Source organism: Sebastes umbrosus, chromosome 6 (assembly GCF_015220745.1).
Source record: "Sebastes umbrosus isolate fSebUmb1 chromosome 6, fSebUmb1.pri, whole genome shotgun sequence".
Lineage (NCBI taxonomy): Eukaryota > Metazoa > Chordata > Actinopteri > Perciformes > Sebastidae > Sebastes > Sebastes umbrosus.
This window is the reverse complement of record NC_051274.1, coordinates 30,264,870-30,282,369: the sequence shown is the minus strand read 5'-3', so window position 1 is coordinate 30,282,369 and position 17,500 is coordinate 30,264,870. Positions and strand designations below refer to the sequence as shown.

The window sequence follows — 17,500 nt, the reverse complement described above, 5'->3', positions numbered from 1 at the left end:
CCGCTCTAATAATAACAGCTCTATCGAACAGCTCTATCGAACAGAACGGCTCTACTCATTCAACACAGTCTGACATGAAAATCAGAGTGATTTTAATTATTAAGTTCAGTCTTGATGTGTGAAACTACACAGCAACGTAAACTCCTGATGTGTGGTGGATCTTAAACTTCGCTCTTCTTTTGTTTTTGTTGTTGTTTGTGCAGGTTGTTCAGCGTCGTCTTGGAGACGATGACTCACAAATCTGGCGAGGTGGCGACCACTCATCACGTGCCGGGGAAACCTGGAGGTCTGGACGTCAAAGCTCTGAGAGCCTTCAGAGTCCTGAGGCCCCTCAGACTGGTTTCTGGAGTCCCCAGTGAGTTCACTGAGTGTATGGGTGTGTGTGTGCGCGCGTGCGTGCGTGTCCTGTATATAAAGCTGTGTGTGTCTGTCAGGTCTGCAGATCGTGTTGAACTCCATCATGAAGGCGATGGTTCCTCTGCTCCACATCGCTCTGCTGGTTCTCTTCGTCATCATCATCTACGCCATCATCGGTCTGGAGCTCTTCATCGGACGCATGCACCGGACCTGCTACTACAAATCAGCAGGTACACACACTACTAATACCGTCAATAATTAATAATATTATTAGGGCTGAGGAGAAGTAAAATGTAGCAGAACATGGAAATACTCCGGTAAAGTACAAGCACTGAAGTACAGTTCTTGAGTAAATGTACTTAGTTACGTGTGTTGGATTGTGTTATTTTCCAGAAACTTACGCGGAGGACGACCCGGTGCCGTGTGCGTTCGCTGGTAACGGCCGTCAGTGCAACGTTAACGGTACCGAGTGTCGGGGGCGATGGGACGGCCCCAACGGAGGAATCACCAACTTTGACAACTTCTTCTTCGCCATGTTGACGGTGTTCCAGTGCATCACGATGGAGGGGTGGACCGACGTCCTCTACTGGGTAAGTACACTCCGCTTCTTCTTCATGTCTTCAGAAAGTTACAGACTGAACAACTTCCTGTTTGTCCCGTGTGTTCAGATGAATGACGCCATCGGCTTTGAGCTGCCGTGGGTTTACTTCGTCAGTCTGGTGATCTTTGGCTCCTTCTTCGTTCTCAACCTGGTTCTGGGAGTCCTCAGCGGGTCCGTCCTGTCTCCCAACATGTTCTTCAGACACATGTTACAGTTTGTACAAGGTGTAAACGTTGTGTGGACGTTTGTGTGAATGTTACAGAGAGTTCAGTAAGGAGAGGGAGAAGGCGAAGGCTCGGGGAGACTTCCAGAAGCTGAGGGAGAAGCAGCAGATGGAGGAGGACCTGTGTGGCTACATGGACTGGATCACTCAGGCTGAGGACATGGACGAGCTGGACGAGGACGGAAACCCACGTAAGAGGTTTTATAACAGAGCTTAGGGCTGTGTATTGTGTGTGCGATTCAATATATGGCGATACTGTAAGCAAGGCGATATATGATCAGTATCAGTCAGAACAGGTGGTCATTTATTTAATACATTACCAGTAAAAGAATACAAAGTTAATTGATATGTTTTATTTTCATGTCTGCTGGTAAATAGATAATAATTAGCAAATAACTTATTTGAAAATTCTTAAAAAAGTCCCTGAATCATTGCATTAACTACCAGGTTACATTTGTGTAGACAATAAGTCACACAATGGTGAGATTTTGCCGGATCAGAAGCTACTTCTCAAGCCTACGGGCCCTATTTTAACCACTATATGCTTATTTAACATATAATTATCAAATAATGTTTATAATAAAGTAATTTCCGATAATCTTTGAGGTAAATATTGGGGTAATTTGGCAGTAATTATCACCTAATTACCATGAAATTTGCGGACCTGTAAAATGAAGTGTTACTGAACATTTTGCTGATACTTCTGTACTTTTACTCACGTAGTATTTAGAATGTAGCTCTTTTACTGTGACTCTAACTGTTGTATTTTTACTGAAGTAAAGAATCTGAATACCTCTGTCACTAAGTAAATCTCAGTGGACTGATGAGTGTTTCTGTTTGTCTCTTCAATGAATGAATGAAATATAAATAACAAGGTTTTTATTCTTCTTCTGGTCCATCAGGTCCGTCTCTGGGAGATCTGTCCGATAAGAAGAGAGGCAAGTTTGGATGGTTCAGTCACTCCACTGAAACACACGGTGAAACCTCCTCTTAATATATCAGCTCTTTATGTAGTTTATATAGTCACACACAGAGTATGTGCTGCTGCCGAGGTGTAAACGTCTAAATGTAGACGTACTATGTCGGTCTCTGTCTGACCTGGTTCTCTCTAATCAGAACATTTACTGACATCAACGTTCAGATCAGATCTAAGTATCCTCAGTAAACAGAGAACACTGATAATAATATTGACATGAAGCAGAGCTGCAGGTTTGGTGTCAATAAAGAAGACTGTTAAACAGTTGTTCAGGCAAACATAGTGAAATGATGGTGACCTTGACCCTGAGAAACTCTGTCTGTCTATCTGTCTGTCTCTCTCATAGCGAGTCTTCCTGCCAGTGAAACGGCGTCTGAAAACACCGAAAACATCGACGAGGAACACACCAACTGCTGCCAGGCCTGCTGGTAACACACACACACACACTCACTCAGGTGTGAGACTGTAAGGGACGTTACCTGAGACAACAGAGAGCTGCAGGAATGAGTCATAAAACCCAGAAACGGGGTCTGAAATTAGCACCCGCCACCCACCAAATGCGGGTACATTTTTTGTCAGTGGCGGATAAAATCATCCGGCCATCCGCCACTTTGGCAGACAGGTAAAACACTTATTTCCTTGGCATATTGTGCCTCCGTGTCTATCGATTCCTCTGTATTAATGCTTTCCGACAGTTACGCATGCACAATGATGCATACGCACACCATATCATGTTTCATTTTGTTTGGGACCGGAGCCACGGTGGGGAGAAAAAAAAGCGCTCAAAAACATGTCGCTACTAAACCTGCGGGGACGCACCCTATTTTTGACCCTGATAATGTGACACTACAAACAACAAATCTGTGTTGTAATCAACAGGAGAGTTAGTCACGTTACCTGTTAGCAGCAGGTGGGCAGCACAGTTGGTTAAATAATGGAGCTACTAATGATAACAGAGGTGCCATTGAGCTATTATTATGAGGTGTTCAAACTCTGCTTAGGAAAAATGACTATTGGGGGAAGGTAAATTACAGCATTATCAGGATGTGTTCAAATGTAATTTGGTAAAATCAAGTTTTTGGCGAGAAACTTGAATAAAGACAGTTGTTTGAAGGAGATGTTTTCACAATAATATAAAATAGATATTAGAGAGAGAATTAGAAGAGAGGACGAACACATCAATCTCATCCTGTAAAAACAGCTTAAAGTCCAACAGACAGTCTGACCACACGTGGGGTCTGCGCCATGTTCGAAACATCAGACTAGTTGTTGAACTAACTTCCGTCTCGTTTCAGCTCTCGGATGATGAAGATCAGCTGCTGGTGAGTTCACTGACTGTCAGACATTCAGGAGAGAAGCGTTTCCTCCATCACACAGCTGACTCTCTCCTCTCTCTCAGTCGGACGCTGCGGCGCTGGAACCGAGTCTGTCGCAGGAACTGTCGCACCGCTGTCAAATCGGTGACCTTCTATTGGCTGGTTCTGCTGCTCGTCTTCCTCAACACCTCCCTCAGCGCTTCCGAGCACTACAACCAACCTGATTGGCTGACACAAGCCCAAGGTAGCAACACACTAGGGATGTCACGAGAACCAATACTTCGGTACCAAGTCGATGCCAAAATTCTAAAAAAAGTGACGGTACTCTTTTTCTACAGTACCGACGGTACCGTACGATGCCTGTAATGGTCAGTGATAGGGATGTGACAGTGAGGAAAATTTTCCCACCGGTTAATAAACTTGTGACAACACCGATGTTACCGATTACACCGAACATTTTACAAGAAAGATTACGGTCAACATGTGCAGAGCGCTGACTCTGATCTTTACCGTCGGGTGGCGGTGTGTCTGGCCTCTCCGGTAGCGCTTTTGCTGCGGGGCTCCGCTGCGTGGGTCTACATGGCGCCGCTGCTCCATGCACACCGGCTGTGACGGCTCCATCCGCCTCGCGGCAATTACCTCATTAACATTATGGTTCCCTTATAGCATTGGGATTAAACGTGAAATATTGCCTAATAGGTGCGTTTGCTTTTCACTTCGACAACAAATCCTCTGCTCCTACTACTCTGAGCTGACGGACCGGATGCGTTCATGGTCAGTATGTTGTGTCCGTCGTCTGACTATCGATTGATAGCATGCCGCTGATACGCCAAAATTAACAAAATGGGTCAATTCTTTTTATATATTACTTAAAGGCTACATGCCTCTGTTTTTTGTAATGTTCCAATGTTTTTAATAAAAGAGTACGTGTAGAATTACATGTGATTTATTGTTGTTTTGTTTTGTTTTTACCGTGGTATCAAATTTGGTATCGAGAATCGTGGAAATTCACTGGTATTGGTTTTGACTACTAGATTTCTGGTACCGTGACATCCCTATTACACACACACACACACACAGGACAGCAGATATCAGCATTATAACTGTAATTTCTGTGAATCATTTATGAATGTAATAAGTCTGCAGCCTGTGACTTCAGAGATGTGATCTAACGTATTGAAGCGTGTCTCTCTGCCTGCAGACATCGCCAACAAGGTGCTGCTGTCTCTGTTCACCGTGGAGATGCTGCTGAAGATGTACAGTCTGGGTCTGGCTCACTACTTCGTGGCGTTCTTTAACCGCTTCGACTGCTTCGTGGTGTGCGGCGGCATCGTGGAGACCATCCTGGTGGAGCTGGGCATCATGCCACCGCTGGGCATCTCCGTGCTGCGCTGCGTCCGCCTGCTGAGGATCTTCAAGGTGACACGGTGAGGAAACACACCTGACCCCGCTCATACAGCTCCTTACTGAGTCATGCTCTGACCTCACTCTGCGTCTGCTCAGCCATTGGACGGCTCTGTCCAATCTGGTGGCGTCCCTGCTGAACTCCATGAAGTCCATCGCCTCCCTGCTGCTCCTGCTCTTCCTCTTCCTCATCATCTTCGCTCTGCTCGGCATGCAGCTCTTCGGAGGGAAGTTCAACTTCGACGAGACACAGACCAAACGCAGCACCTTTGACGCCTTCCCCCAGGCGCTGCTCACCTGCTTCCAGGTAACTCACCTGAGGCTCAGAGGCCGCCGTCTGTCTCGTGTTGTCCCTCTGCTCGCCGCTCATCCTGGTGCTGACTGTGTGTGCAGATCCTGACCGGCGAGGACTGGAACATGGTGATGTATGATGGCATCATGGCGTACGGCGGCCCCGTGTTTCCAGGGATGATCGTGTGCGTTTACTTCGTCATCCTCTTCATCTGTGGTAACTGTATCCTTCACCTGTGATGTCATCGTCTCAGTGAGGCGTTCACAGACATCATCAACAAAGTCTACACAGGAACATTTCCTTTTTGTAACAGTGGTAACAACTAACTACATGTGGCCCTTAAAATTGATGGACTCATTGATAAATGGACTAATTGATTAATGGACTAATTGATTAATAGACTCATTGATAAATGGACTAATTGATTAATGGACTAATTGATTAATGGACCCATTGATAAATGGACTAATTGATTAATGGACTAATTGATTAATGGACTCATTGATAAATGGACTAATTGATTAATGGACTCATTGATTAATGGACTCATTGATAAATGGACTCATTGATTAATGGACTCATTGATTAATGGACTCATTGATTTAATGGACTCATTGATTAAGGGACTCATTGGTTTAATGGACTCATTGATTAATGGACTCATTGATTTAATGGACTCATTGATTAATGGACTCATTGATTAATGGACTCATTGATTTAATGGACTCATTGATTAATGGACTCATTGATAAATGGACTAATTGATTAATGGACTCATTGATTAATGGACTCATTGATAAATGGACTCATTGATTAATGGACTCATTGATTAATGGACTCATTGATTTAATGGACTCATTGATTAAGGGACTCATTGGTTTAATGGACTCATTGATTAATGGACTCATTGATTTAATGGACTCATTGATTAATGGACTCATTGGTTTAATGGACTCATTGACAAATTAATTGATAAATGGACTAATTGATTAATGGACTCATTGATTTAATGGACTCATTGACAAATGGATTAATTGATAAATGGACTAATTGATTTAATGGACTCATTGATTAATGGATTAATGGTTTCAGCTGTACTTGAACAGTTTTATACATAGATATAAAACAGTTTTATATCAATGATTTATCAATCTGAATGTGTAAAGTAGGTGTCAGATAGATGCAGTGAGGTTCAGTAGAATAGAGTTGGATGTTGTTACGTGTTGCGTGTTGCGTGTTGCGTGTTGCGTGTTGCGTGTTGCGTGTTCTTAACATGTGTCAGACATCCTGCTGAACGTCTTCTTGGCCATCGCTGTGGACAACCTGGCAGGAGGAGACGGAGACAAGAAGACAGAGTGAGTGACGGAGGGATGAGGGGAAGGAAGAAGGAAGGGAGGGAGAGGAGGTGAAGAAGGTATCGTGGTAAAGGAATCAAAAACAGGATGGAAGGATGAAACAGAGGAGAGATGGAGACGACAGAAGGAGGGGAACAAAGAGTTTATTATTTCCTGTTGTTTCTCCAGTAAGAAGACAGAAGGACCGAAGGAGGAGGTTGTAGGAGAAGGAAAGGCAGAAGAGGAAGAAGAAGAAGAAGAAGAAGAAGAAGAAGAAGTGAAGGTGAACATCTGACTTTACTCTGTAATGTTAAATGTCCGTCAGTGTGACAGCTGTTTGTCTCTGCAGGTGGACATCGATGAAGACACCGAGTACGAGGAGGAAGAGGAGCTCCCTGAAGGAGAAGACGGTCAGTTTATTTCTAATTAGATTACCAGACTGAACACTGAGGAAAATATGACATCAGTGGTCTTTAACATTATATAGACTTTATATAGAAGTATATCTCTCCTCTCTCTCTTCCTCCTGTCAGATGGAGGAGTCCAGTTAAAGATGGCCGACCTGGCTCCTCCTAAGGAGAAGGTTCTTCCTATCCCAGAAGGCAGTGCGTTCTTCTGCCTCAGCAAGACAAACCCGTGAGTGTCCTGATTGTGTTATTGATACGGTCGCACTATTGATCCATTGATCCAGCTAGCCTCTCTCTCAAAATCGTGACAAACACAGTAGTGATGATACAGAGAACATCTGGGGGAGTGCAGCAGCTGGACTGGACTGTGATGGTGAGTCCCCTAAAAAGAGGGGTCAAGGTAACGTATAGAGAACCAAAAGGGAACGTATAGAGAACCAAAAGGTAAAATATAGAGAACCAAAAGGTAACATATAGAGAACCAAAAGTTAACATGTAGAGAACCAAAAGGTAACGTATAGAGAACCAAGAGGTAACATGTAGAGAACCAAAAGTTAACATGTAGAGAACCAAAAGGTAACGTATAGAGAACCAAAAGGTAACATATAGAGAACCAAAAGTTAACATGTAGAGAACCAAAAGGTAACGTATAGAGAACCAAAAGGTAACGTATAGAGAACCAAGAGGTAACATGTAGAGAACCAAAAGGTAACATATAGAGAACCAAAGGTAACATATAGAAAACCAAAAGGTAACGTATAGAGAACCAAAAGGTAACGTATAGAGAACCAAGAGGTAACATGTAGAGAACCAAAAGGTAACATATAGAGAACTAAAGGTAACGTATAGAGAACCAAAAGGTAACGTATAGAGAACCAAAAGGTAACATGTAGAGAACCAAAAGGTAACATATAGAGAACCAAAGGTAACGTATAGAGAACCAAAAGGTAACATATAGAAAATCTAAAGGTAACATATAGAGAACCAAAAGGTAACATGTAGTTAACCAAAAGGTAACATATAGAGAACCAAAAGGTAACATGTAGAGAACCAAAAGGTAACGTATAGAGAACCAAAAGGTAACGTAAAGAGAACCAAACTATTTCCCGAACTGCTGTGCGACTGTGTTGGATTACTTTTAACAGGAAGTCCTTCTCTCTCTGTCTGTCTGTCTGTTTGTCTGTCTGTCTGCAGTATCCGTAGGGCTTGTCACACTCTGATCCACCACCACATCTTCACCAACCTCATCCTCGTCTTCATCATCCTCAGCAGCTGCTCATTGGCTGCCGAGGATCCAATCAGAGCCCACTCATTCAGGAACAACGTGAGTCTCTCAAACCACCAGCGGATCTTCTGGTTCTGCTTTCTGGCGTTGTTGGTAATCTGTACTGTTTCTATTTGGGTTTTATTTGCACTTTTTCCCACAACAACGTCCCTCAGGATAAATAAAGTTTTTATCTGATTTAATGTCTGTAAGTGCTGCTTTAGCTGATCAACGTGTAGCAACATTCTAACATGCTAACATGCTTGTGGTGCGATCTAGTGAAACTGTTGATTTGATAAGATAAGGTCCTGATGTGCAGGTCTCATCACGATGATGATGCCGTTGATGATGGTGATGATGTCGTTGACACACCTCTGTGGTTTGAGCTATGGGCGGGGCTTCAGCAGATTACACAGCAGAAGTGGGTCAGTGACTAACCGGGTTAAAGAGGGAAACTCATGGAAACACATGGAGAGAAAATCACCAGTTTACTGTCTGATCCTCAGATAACTGTACACACACACACACACACACACACACTTGACACACACTGACACACTGTGCAGCAGCTGGCTTCATGCAAGACATAGCAATTAGCAGCAGCTGAGGAAAGAAATTACTACTAACATACAATCAACGCACACATACTGTATATATACACACACACACAGAATGTTAACTCTTTATTAGCCGCCTCTGTTCTGGATAAAAACCTGCGTATTCCGTACAAACAACTTCAAAAATTATGTAATTTTCATCTGCGACTTGGGATGTCTTCATACCATTTTAACCAAACTCTGGAGCGTTTCGTCGGATAGTCCAGTTGGTTTGGGCCGTTGTGAAAGCTCATTGAACTCTGGACTCGCGGACCAAACAACTGAACTGTGGTCCGCCTGAGAACGTGGCTCACTGTTCGTTTCCAAGTGCACTAGAGTTCGGTTCACTTGATGGACTTGATGGTCTTAACTTAGGACTCAATGGTCTCAACGTAGGACTTGCCCTTCTTGACTTGTGAACTTTTGGTCTTGATTTGTGACATACCTGACCTGACTTGGGACATAACTGTCTTAATGTGGAATGTATTGATTTTGACTTGGTACTTGTTGGTCTTGACTTGTGAATCTTTGATCTTGACTTGGGATTTGCCTGTAATGGCCGGGGAATTATCCATCTCAAATTAGGACTTGTTGGTCTTGCGTCAGGACTTCCTGTTTGGACTGGGAATTATCTGTCTCAACTTGGGACGTGTCCTTTCTAACTTTTGGTCTTGATTTGTGACTTACCTGACCTGACTTGGGACATACCAGTCTTGCCTGTAATGGCAGGGGAACTGGGAATTATCAGTCTCAAGTTGGGACTTGTTGATCCTGACTTGGAACATACTTCTCTTGCCTTCGGACCTGACCTGTCTGACTTGGGACATACCAGTCTTGACTTTGGAAAAAACAGTCCTGACCTTTGAAATTTTGGTCTTGACTTGGGACCTAGTTTTATTGACTTGGGACTTGTTAGTCTTGACTTGTGAACCTTTGATCTTGATTTGGGATTTACCTGCATTGGCACGGGAATTATCTGTCTCAAATTAGGATTTGATGGTCTTGATTTAGGACTTGTTGGTCTTGCATCAGGACTTCTAGTTTAGACTGGGAAATTATCTGTCTCAACTTGGGACTTGTTGATCCTGATTTGGAACATACCCATTGTGCCTTCGGACCTGACCTGTCTTGACTTAAAACTCAACTGTCTTGATGTGGGACTTGTAGTCTTAAATTGGGACTTATTGGTCTTGATGTAGGACTAAACAGTCTCAACTTGGGACTTGCCCTTCTTGACTTGATGTTTGACTTGTTGGTCATGATATGTGACTTATCTGACCTAACTTGGGATATACCTGTCTTGACCTGTGAACTTTTGGTCTTGACTTGGGATTTACCGGGCTTGGTTTAAGGCTTTCCCGCCTTGACTTGGAACTAACCTGTGTTGACTGGGGAATTATCTGTCTCAACTTGGTATTTGATGGTTTTGACGTGGGACTCATCACTTTGGACTTGGACTTGCATGAGTCAAGTCCCAAGTAAAGACCAACACAACCCACGATAAAACAGATGAGTCCAATTTCAGGACAGAAAAGTGAAAAGTCAAGACCAATGACTCTGTATGTAAAAGACCCCAGAGCCTAAAGATGGCGATGGACAGACTTCCATGAACTTCCTTGGTCCCACTCCTGCTCTGCATGGAAAGGACAACGATTTTGGGGGTTGAGTCCGTGTCGTCATACTGGAGTAAATCGGCCCATGAAGATTAAGTTAAAACCATAATCTGGAACTGAGTGTCTCTATGTTCATATGATGTGTGTATTTATTCAATATTTGTGTTTGTTTGTGTAGATTCTGGGTTATGCGGACTACGCATTCACCTCCATTTTCACTGTGGAGATTCTGTTTAAGGTAAAAACCACCTTCAGATAGGATGAAATAACTCTTTTTCTTCTTCTCTTGATGTAATGCTGACCTCATCCCTTTGTGTGACAGATGATGGTCCACGGAGCGTTCCTCCATCAGGGCTCTTTCTGCAGAAACTGGTTCAACTTGTTGGATCTGCTGGTCGTCAGCGTCTCACTGGTCTCCTTCTTCCTTCAGTCAGTATCAAATCAACATTAGCCGCCATTCTAGACATATAAAAGCCTCATAGAAGAAATGGAGGCAGTAAATCTTCCCCAGGTGTATGATTTAATTTGTATCTTTTCACCAGACTAAAAGAATATCGTTCAGACTGGTAGGTTATACGTGGACATTGTAGGAATATGATATAATATATATGAAATAAAACAGTTCAAAAGTACAAAAGGCTACTTGACAAACCCCTCTGCTAGGCCCATGGCTGTTGGGAAACCAGCACTTTGCTGCCTTTAGGAAACCTGCAGCTCAACTAACCCCTGAAGAGAATTAAACCTGGTGGTTTTAAACAGCAACCTCCTCTAACAGAGACAGAAACATGTCTATGAAAGAAACAAAGTCAGTTGTTTAACATTATTACCAATGAACTAATACAGAAATACTTATAATAGTTGCTGGTTAGGGTTGATTTACAACACCGATAGCTGAAATCAATGTCTCAAAGTCACCAATGAAAATCACTGTAAACACTGATAGATTACTGAGAAACTGATCAATAGGGATGGACTCAAACGTGAAGCATTGATCCTTTATAGCTGATCAGTAGTGTGTGTGCGTTGCCCTCTAGTGGGAGATAACAACAGCTACAACTCTTAACTAAGTCTGTTGTAGCATCTGACTGACTCAGTGTGTCTGTTTGTGTCTGCAGCTCCAGTGCCATCTCGGTGGTGAAGATCCTCCGAGTCCTCCGGGTGCTCCGACCTCTGAGGGCCATCAACAGAGCCAAAGGACTGAAGGTAACTACACTCCGACTGAGTTTATGTGGATTTAAAGCAGTTAAATACCAGAATAACAGGAAGTTAGATCCTGCATCGCCCTGTAAATCTGATCCACATCAGGTCCCTTTATCTGGTGAAAATAACATTTTCAGACCGGCAGTTAGTAAGGACCAGTTAGTCAGGACCGGCTGAAGCAGGGGAGCTGAGGGGCCATTGGCCCCCCACACTGTGTGTGTATGTGTCCCTTGTGGTTACTATTGGGAATCTAAGTAGGTGTAAACTGCATTGCTAACGTCTGTGGACGTTGTCATGGTCAATGAAGAGTTTCAACAGGTGTGTGTTTTAGAGGAGGCCTGAACCTTTGACTCTAGCCTAGAGGAAGCTACCAACCTCTCCTAAACACCGTCTCACAGCTGGTTATAGGTGCAGGCTACCGGTCTTCATATTTGGCAGCTGAGGACACACTGACAGGTTGGTGGTAAGAGGAATTCAGCTAGACGGCTTGTAAAGTAGGTACTGTGCTGTCTCTGCTGTCATTAGCAGCGTCCATATATGGAGGAGACGCTGCGACTGGTATCCGTGACAATGGAGGAGGCTTATTATGTTTTCTATTGTCACTGATCCAGGATGTTGTCACAGTACTCTACGCTCTACGGCACCTTTAATATTTCTGTTCTTATTGTGTGTGTGTGTGTGTGTGTGTGTGTGTGTGTGTGTTGTGTGTGTGTGTGTTTGTTTTGCAGCATGTGGTCCAGTGTGTGTTTGTGGCCATCAAGACGATCGGAAACATCATGATTGTCACGACGCTGCTGCAGTTCATGTTCGCCTGCATTGGAGTCCAACTTTTCAAGGTGACACTTTTCTTCTTCCTAAACAATGCTGTAACTCTCTCTCTCTCTCTCTCTCTCTCTCTCTCTGTATATATATATATATACATATATATATATATATACTGCATATATAGCGTATGTCTTCTTGGAAAAAGTTTAATTAGTCTCTAAATCAATCAAAATTCAAGTGTTTTACATGTATTTAGTTGTAATATTTCTGACCTGTTTCAGTGTATATAAACCAAGTCAAATAGTCTCACAGGAGAAAGACGATGTCCACAGAGACATAGTTATTTTCAGATGGCTGGAGGACACTCTACTCTACTCTACCTACTCTACTACTGATTGTCAAACCGAATCATCTTGTTTCCAACAGGAAGTGATTTCTGTTTTAACCTCCTCTATAACATCTGAGATCTTTACAGATTTATACCTGAATAGTGGAGATGGACAGATGTTGATAATGATGTTGTTTCTCCTCCTTTTCTTTCGTTTTTCTCTCTTCCTTGTTAATTAACATTTATTTCTGGTAAAAGTGTTTCCTTGCTTGGGTGTTACTTTTGTCAGTAAAGTGTCTTTTGTTCATGACTTCCTGTTTGAATGTGATCTCCTTTATATTCTAACTGATTTAATTAATGTGTGTTTCAGGGTAAATTCTATCGCTGCACAGACGAAGCCAAACACACTCCTGAACAGTGCAAGTATGTTTATTAATTCCTCAACTCTCAGAGACCAGCTTCTGTTTGAAATAACTGCTGAGATCTGACATCACATTGCATCATCAACATTATTACTGTGTGTGTGTGTGTGTTTGTCAGAGGGACCTTCGTGGTGTATAAAGACGGCGATGTGAGCCACCCGATGGTCAGAGAGAGGATCTGGCTGAACAGTGACTTTAACTTTGATAACGTGCTGATGGGGATGATGGCGCTCTTCACCGTCTCCACCTTCGAGGGCTGGCCCGCGTGAGTCTTCACTTCAAACTTTATTAACTTTAACAGAACGAAAACAGACTGATGCAGTGCTGGAGGAAGTACTCAGATCCTTTACTGCAGTAAAAGTACCAATACCAGGCTGTGAAAATTAGAGTTATACCGATACCAGTATTGGAAATGCGTCCGATACTGCCCAAAAGTCGGGTATCGGCGAGTACACCAGTCTATGCACCGATCCGATACCATAATTTATTAACCCAGAACAAAATCAACTTGTTTAACCGTAAATCAATTCTTTAAAACAGTAGTCTTCACTGTGCTGTCGCCCTGGAGGTATCATGGCTGCCACTGGCTACTACTGTTTTAGAGCAGCGAAGAAGAACTGATTGCAGGTAGTTTGTCAGGTGACGATAGCAAACAACGGCAGTGCAGTGTAACGGCAGTCAGAGTGAGGAAAATGTCAGCCTTTTAATGAAAATCTAACCAGTAAAACGGCGATACGTCCAGTATGAAGACTTCTTATATATGTATATATTTTTATCGCGCTGGTATCGGATCGGTACTTGGTATCAGCTGATACCTCAAGTTCAGGTATCGGAATCGTATCGGGAAGGAAGAAATGGTATCGGAACATCTAAAGTGAAAATACTGTCACAGTAAAAGTACTGCCTTGAACAGTTTGCTTTAGTTAAAGGTCTCATATCGTGCTCATTTTCAGGTTCATACTTGTATTTTGTGTTTCTACTAGAACATCTTTACATGCTGTAATGTTAAAAAATAAACTTTATTTTCCTCGTACTGTCTGCCTGAATATACCTGTATTTACCCCTCTGTCTGAAACGCTCCGTTTTAGTGCATTTCAACGGAATTGCAACGGAATGGCAACAGAATTGCGTTGCCAGGCAACAGTTTGGGTCCATGTTTACTTCCTGTCAGCTGATGTTATTTACATACTCTGCAACAGGAAATAAACTGGGACACATTTGGAATATTTACGTTTAAAACCGTGTAATGGTCTAAATATTGTATATTTGTGACATCACAAATGGATAGAAATCCTATCGGCTTGTTTCAAACACACAATTTCTGAATACAGGCTGTGTGTATCTCTCCGTAGATTGAGCATTTTGATAGTTTAACAGTATTTATAAGGCACTTAAACCTGCTTTACAATATAAAAGACATGCAAATCTCATTTTTTACAATATGGGACCTTTAAAGTATGTAAGTATAATAAGTACAAGTGTAAATACTCAAGAAAAGTATAATTTGTATTTCAGTACTATACTTGAGCACATTTAACCCCTGTCTCTCCAGGCTGCTGTATAAAGCCATCGACGCTAACGGGGAGAACACTGGTCCCATCTACAACTACCGGGTGGAGATCTCCATCTTCTTCATCGTCTACATCATCATCATCGCCTTCTTCATGATGAACATCTTTGTGGGTTTCGTCATCATCACCTTCAGAGAGCAGGGAGAGCAGGAGTACAAGAACTGTGAGCTGGACAAGAACCAGGTACTCAGTCATCATGTCACATAGAAGTCATGTACATCATCTGAAAGCTGGGAACCTGAAGATTAATTTGAGATGCAGTGCAGTACAGTAGTACGCTCTGTTAGTACAGTAGTACATATTAACCCTTTCCTCTCTCTGAACAGCGTCAGTGTGTGGAGTACGCTCTGAAGGCTCAGCCACTGAAACTTTACATCCCAAAGAATCCGGTTCAGTATAAGTTCTGGTCCATCATCAACTCGACAGGATTCGAGTACGTCATGTTCGTCCTCATCCTGCTCAACACCGTCACTCTGGCTGTCCAGGTAAATAAAACACACACACATACTGTAACTCTGTTTACTGTCGTTCTGAGTCAGTGGTCTTCACCTGACGAACACTCATCCAGCACATCACGTAAAAACCTGAAGACCTTTCTTCTATTATAAATGATGCAATGATACAGTGGACTGTTGTTTATTATATTATAAATGATGCAATGATACAGTGGACTGATGTTTATTATATTATAAATGATGCAGTGATACAGTAGACTGGTGTTTGTTTATTAGAAACGATATATATTTTAATGACTGGTGTTTTTTCTATTATAAATTATATATATTATAATGACTGGTGTTCCTGCTGTGTGCTTCTGTCCTGCAGCACTATGAACAGTCTAAGACCTTCAGCCACATCATGGACATCCTCAACATGGTGTTTACTGGACTCTTCACTGTGGAGATGCTGCTGAAGCTGCTCGCTCTCAGACTCAGGGTGAGAAAACCAAACGCACCTGGATAATAATAACTACTATACTGTAGTGTGTGTATCACAGCCTGATATCTGTTCTTCATTAAAACACGGGTATTCACAGGTTAATGAGGACGATGTTTAGCGTCATGTTTAAGTGTGACATAAGTGTTTGATGAATGGGAGGTGATGATATCACTTCTCTTCCCTGCAGCATTACTTTGTGGACGCCTGGAACTCGTTTGATGCTCTGATTGTGGTCGGCAGTGTCGTCGACATTGTGGTCACTGAGTTCAGTGTGAGTACTCAAACAGGTGGAGGTGTTGTGTTGTGATTCTTTACTTCTTTACACTAGAGACTGAACAATATCATGAAGATGGATCATTCAGTCTGTAGACTGGAGCACGCTGCCCTCTGCTGGTACTGAAAGGAATCACTTCATCATTCTCACATTAGTTTATTCTTTAATTAATACACATCAGATACTGTAAAACATCTTGTACAATCATATTAATAATATTAATTATTATTAATATTATTAGTATGTGATATTGTGTACATCACATGATGACAATGTCTCATTTAAAAGCTGAAAACAGAAGTCTGTTAAATTGATAATATAGTTTGACCCAAACAGCTGTCTGTCTGTCTCTCTCTGTCTCTCTCTCTCTCTCTCTCTGTCTCTCTGTCTGTCTCTCTCTGTCTCTCTCTCTGTCTCTCTGTCTGTCTCTCCCTGTCGCTCTCTCTCTCTCTCTGTCTGTTTGTCTGTCTCTCGCTGTCTCTCTGTCTGTCTCTCCCTGTCTCTCTCTCTCTCTCTCTCTGTCTGTCTGTTTGTCTGTCTCTCTCTATCTTCCTCTCTCTCTCTCTGTCTGTCTGTTTGTCTATCTCTCTCTGTCTCTCTGTCTGTCTCTCCCTGTCGCTCTCTCTCTCTCTTTCGCTCTCTCTTTGTTGGTCTCTCTGTCTGTCTCTCTCTCTCTCTCGATCTGTCTCTTTGTTTGTCTCTCTGTCTCCCTGTCTCTCTCTCTGTCTGTCTGTCTGTCTCTGTCTCTCTCTCTCTCCCTGTCTCTCTCTCTCTGTCTCTCTCTGTCTCTCTCTCTCTCTCTCTCTGTCTGTCTGTCTCTCTGTCTCTCTCTCTCCCTGTCTCTCTCTCTCTGTCTCTCCCTGTCTCTCTCTCTGTCTGTCTGTCTCTCTGTCTCTCTCGCTCCCCGTCTCTCTCTCTCTCTGTCTCTCCCTGTCTCTCTCTCTCTGTCTCTCTCTCTCTGTCTGTCTTTCTGTCTCTCTGTCTCTCTCTCTCCCTGTCTCTCTCAATCTGTCTCTCTCTGTCTCTCTCTCTCTCAGAGTGGGGAGGACAGCTCTCGGGTGTCGATCACCTTCTTCCGTCTGTTTCGAGTGATGCGATTGGTCAAGCTGCTGAGTAAAGGGGAGGGGATTCGTACGCTGCTGTGGACCTTCATCAAATCACTGCAGGTCAGGGGGCGGGGCTAACCACAGGGGGCGGGGCTAACCACAGGGGGCAGGGCTAACCACAGGGGGCGGGGCTAACCACAGGGGGCGGGGCTAACCACAGGGGGCAGGGCTAACCACAGGGGGCAGGGCTAATCACAGGGGGCGGGGCTGACAGGGCACGCTGTATTATTATGAATCCTCGGCTGCAGTCGAATAGTCTTTTTCCTCTTAGGAAGGTTCCTAACGGGTCTGAACGTTAACCAAAAAACAGGAAGTAAAACTGGCTGGAGGGGGGTTTTAAGAACGCACGAGGGGAAGCAGCACCTTTTGTAGTTCATCTTTGGAACGTTGTAGTTTCACCACGGTGGACATGCATCATAACATCATAATTAAGTAGCCTAGTAGCAAGTGCAGTCGGACTCTCTTAACACCATTGTCTTTTCCAAAATCCTTAATGAATTCTCGTTTACACC

General features: G+C 43.1%; 1 protein-coding gene and 1 long non-coding RNA gene across 3 annotated transcripts in view; one reads left to right on the top strand and one right to left on the bottom strand.

Annotated features, from left to right (window-relative positions):
- The window catches only part of cacna1fb (calcium channel, voltage-dependent, L type, alpha 1F subunit), a 43,451-nt gene that overhangs the window by 15,615 nt on the left and 10,336 nt on the right, over window positions 1-17,500 (top strand). For both annotated transcript variants that reach the window (XM_037771550.1, XM_037771549.1), the window contains 28 exons: window positions 204-355; window positions 435-587; window positions 751-947; window positions 1,026-1,129; window positions 1,221-1,372; window positions 2,084-2,158; window positions 2,504-2,585; window positions 3,453-3,479; window positions 3,557-3,717; window positions 4,675-4,900; window positions 4,977-5,184; window positions 5,271-5,391; window positions 6,452-6,524; window positions 6,693-6,786; window positions 6,853-6,913; window positions 7,037-7,139; window positions 8,105-8,234; window positions 10,562-10,621; window positions 10,706-10,812; window positions 11,499-11,586; window positions 12,312-12,419; window positions 13,047-13,099; window positions 13,217-13,363; window positions 14,651-14,852; window positions 14,996-15,154; window positions 15,495-15,605; window positions 15,796-15,879; window positions 16,920-17,048. In XM_037771550.1, the coding sequence (XP_037627478.1) occupies window positions 204-355; window positions 435-587; window positions 751-947; window positions 1,026-1,129; window positions 1,221-1,372; window positions 2,084-2,158; window positions 2,504-2,585; window positions 3,453-3,479; window positions 3,557-3,717; window positions 4,675-4,900; window positions 4,977-5,184; window positions 5,271-5,391; window positions 6,452-6,524; window positions 6,693-6,786; window positions 6,853-6,913; window positions 7,037-7,139; window positions 8,105-8,234; window positions 10,562-10,621; window positions 10,706-10,812; window positions 11,499-11,586; window positions 12,312-12,419; window positions 13,047-13,099; window positions 13,217-13,363; window positions 14,651-14,852; window positions 14,996-15,154; window positions 15,495-15,605; window positions 15,796-15,879; window positions 16,920-17,048 (3,367 nt within the window). The remainder of the gene's footprint in view (window positions 1-203; window positions 356-434; window positions 588-750; window positions 948-1,025; window positions 1,130-1,220; window positions 1,373-2,083; window positions 2,159-2,503; window positions 2,586-3,452; window positions 3,480-3,556; window positions 3,718-4,674; window positions 4,901-4,976; window positions 5,185-5,270; window positions 5,392-6,451; window positions 6,525-6,692; window positions 6,787-6,852; window positions 6,914-7,036; window positions 7,140-8,104; window positions 8,235-10,561; window positions 10,622-10,705; window positions 10,813-11,498; window positions 11,587-12,311; window positions 12,420-13,046; window positions 13,100-13,216; window positions 13,364-14,650; window positions 14,853-14,995; window positions 15,155-15,494; window positions 15,606-15,795; window positions 15,880-16,919; window positions 17,049-17,500) is intronic.
- The window catches only part of LOC119489311, a 13,290-nt gene continuing 12,977 nt past the window's right edge, over window positions 17,188-17,500 (bottom strand). Inside the window, exon 4 of the long non-coding RNA XR_005207150.1 lies at window positions 17,188-17,500. This exon is cut by the window's right edge and continues 348 nt beyond it. This is a non-coding gene — a long non-coding RNA (uncharacterized LOC119489311).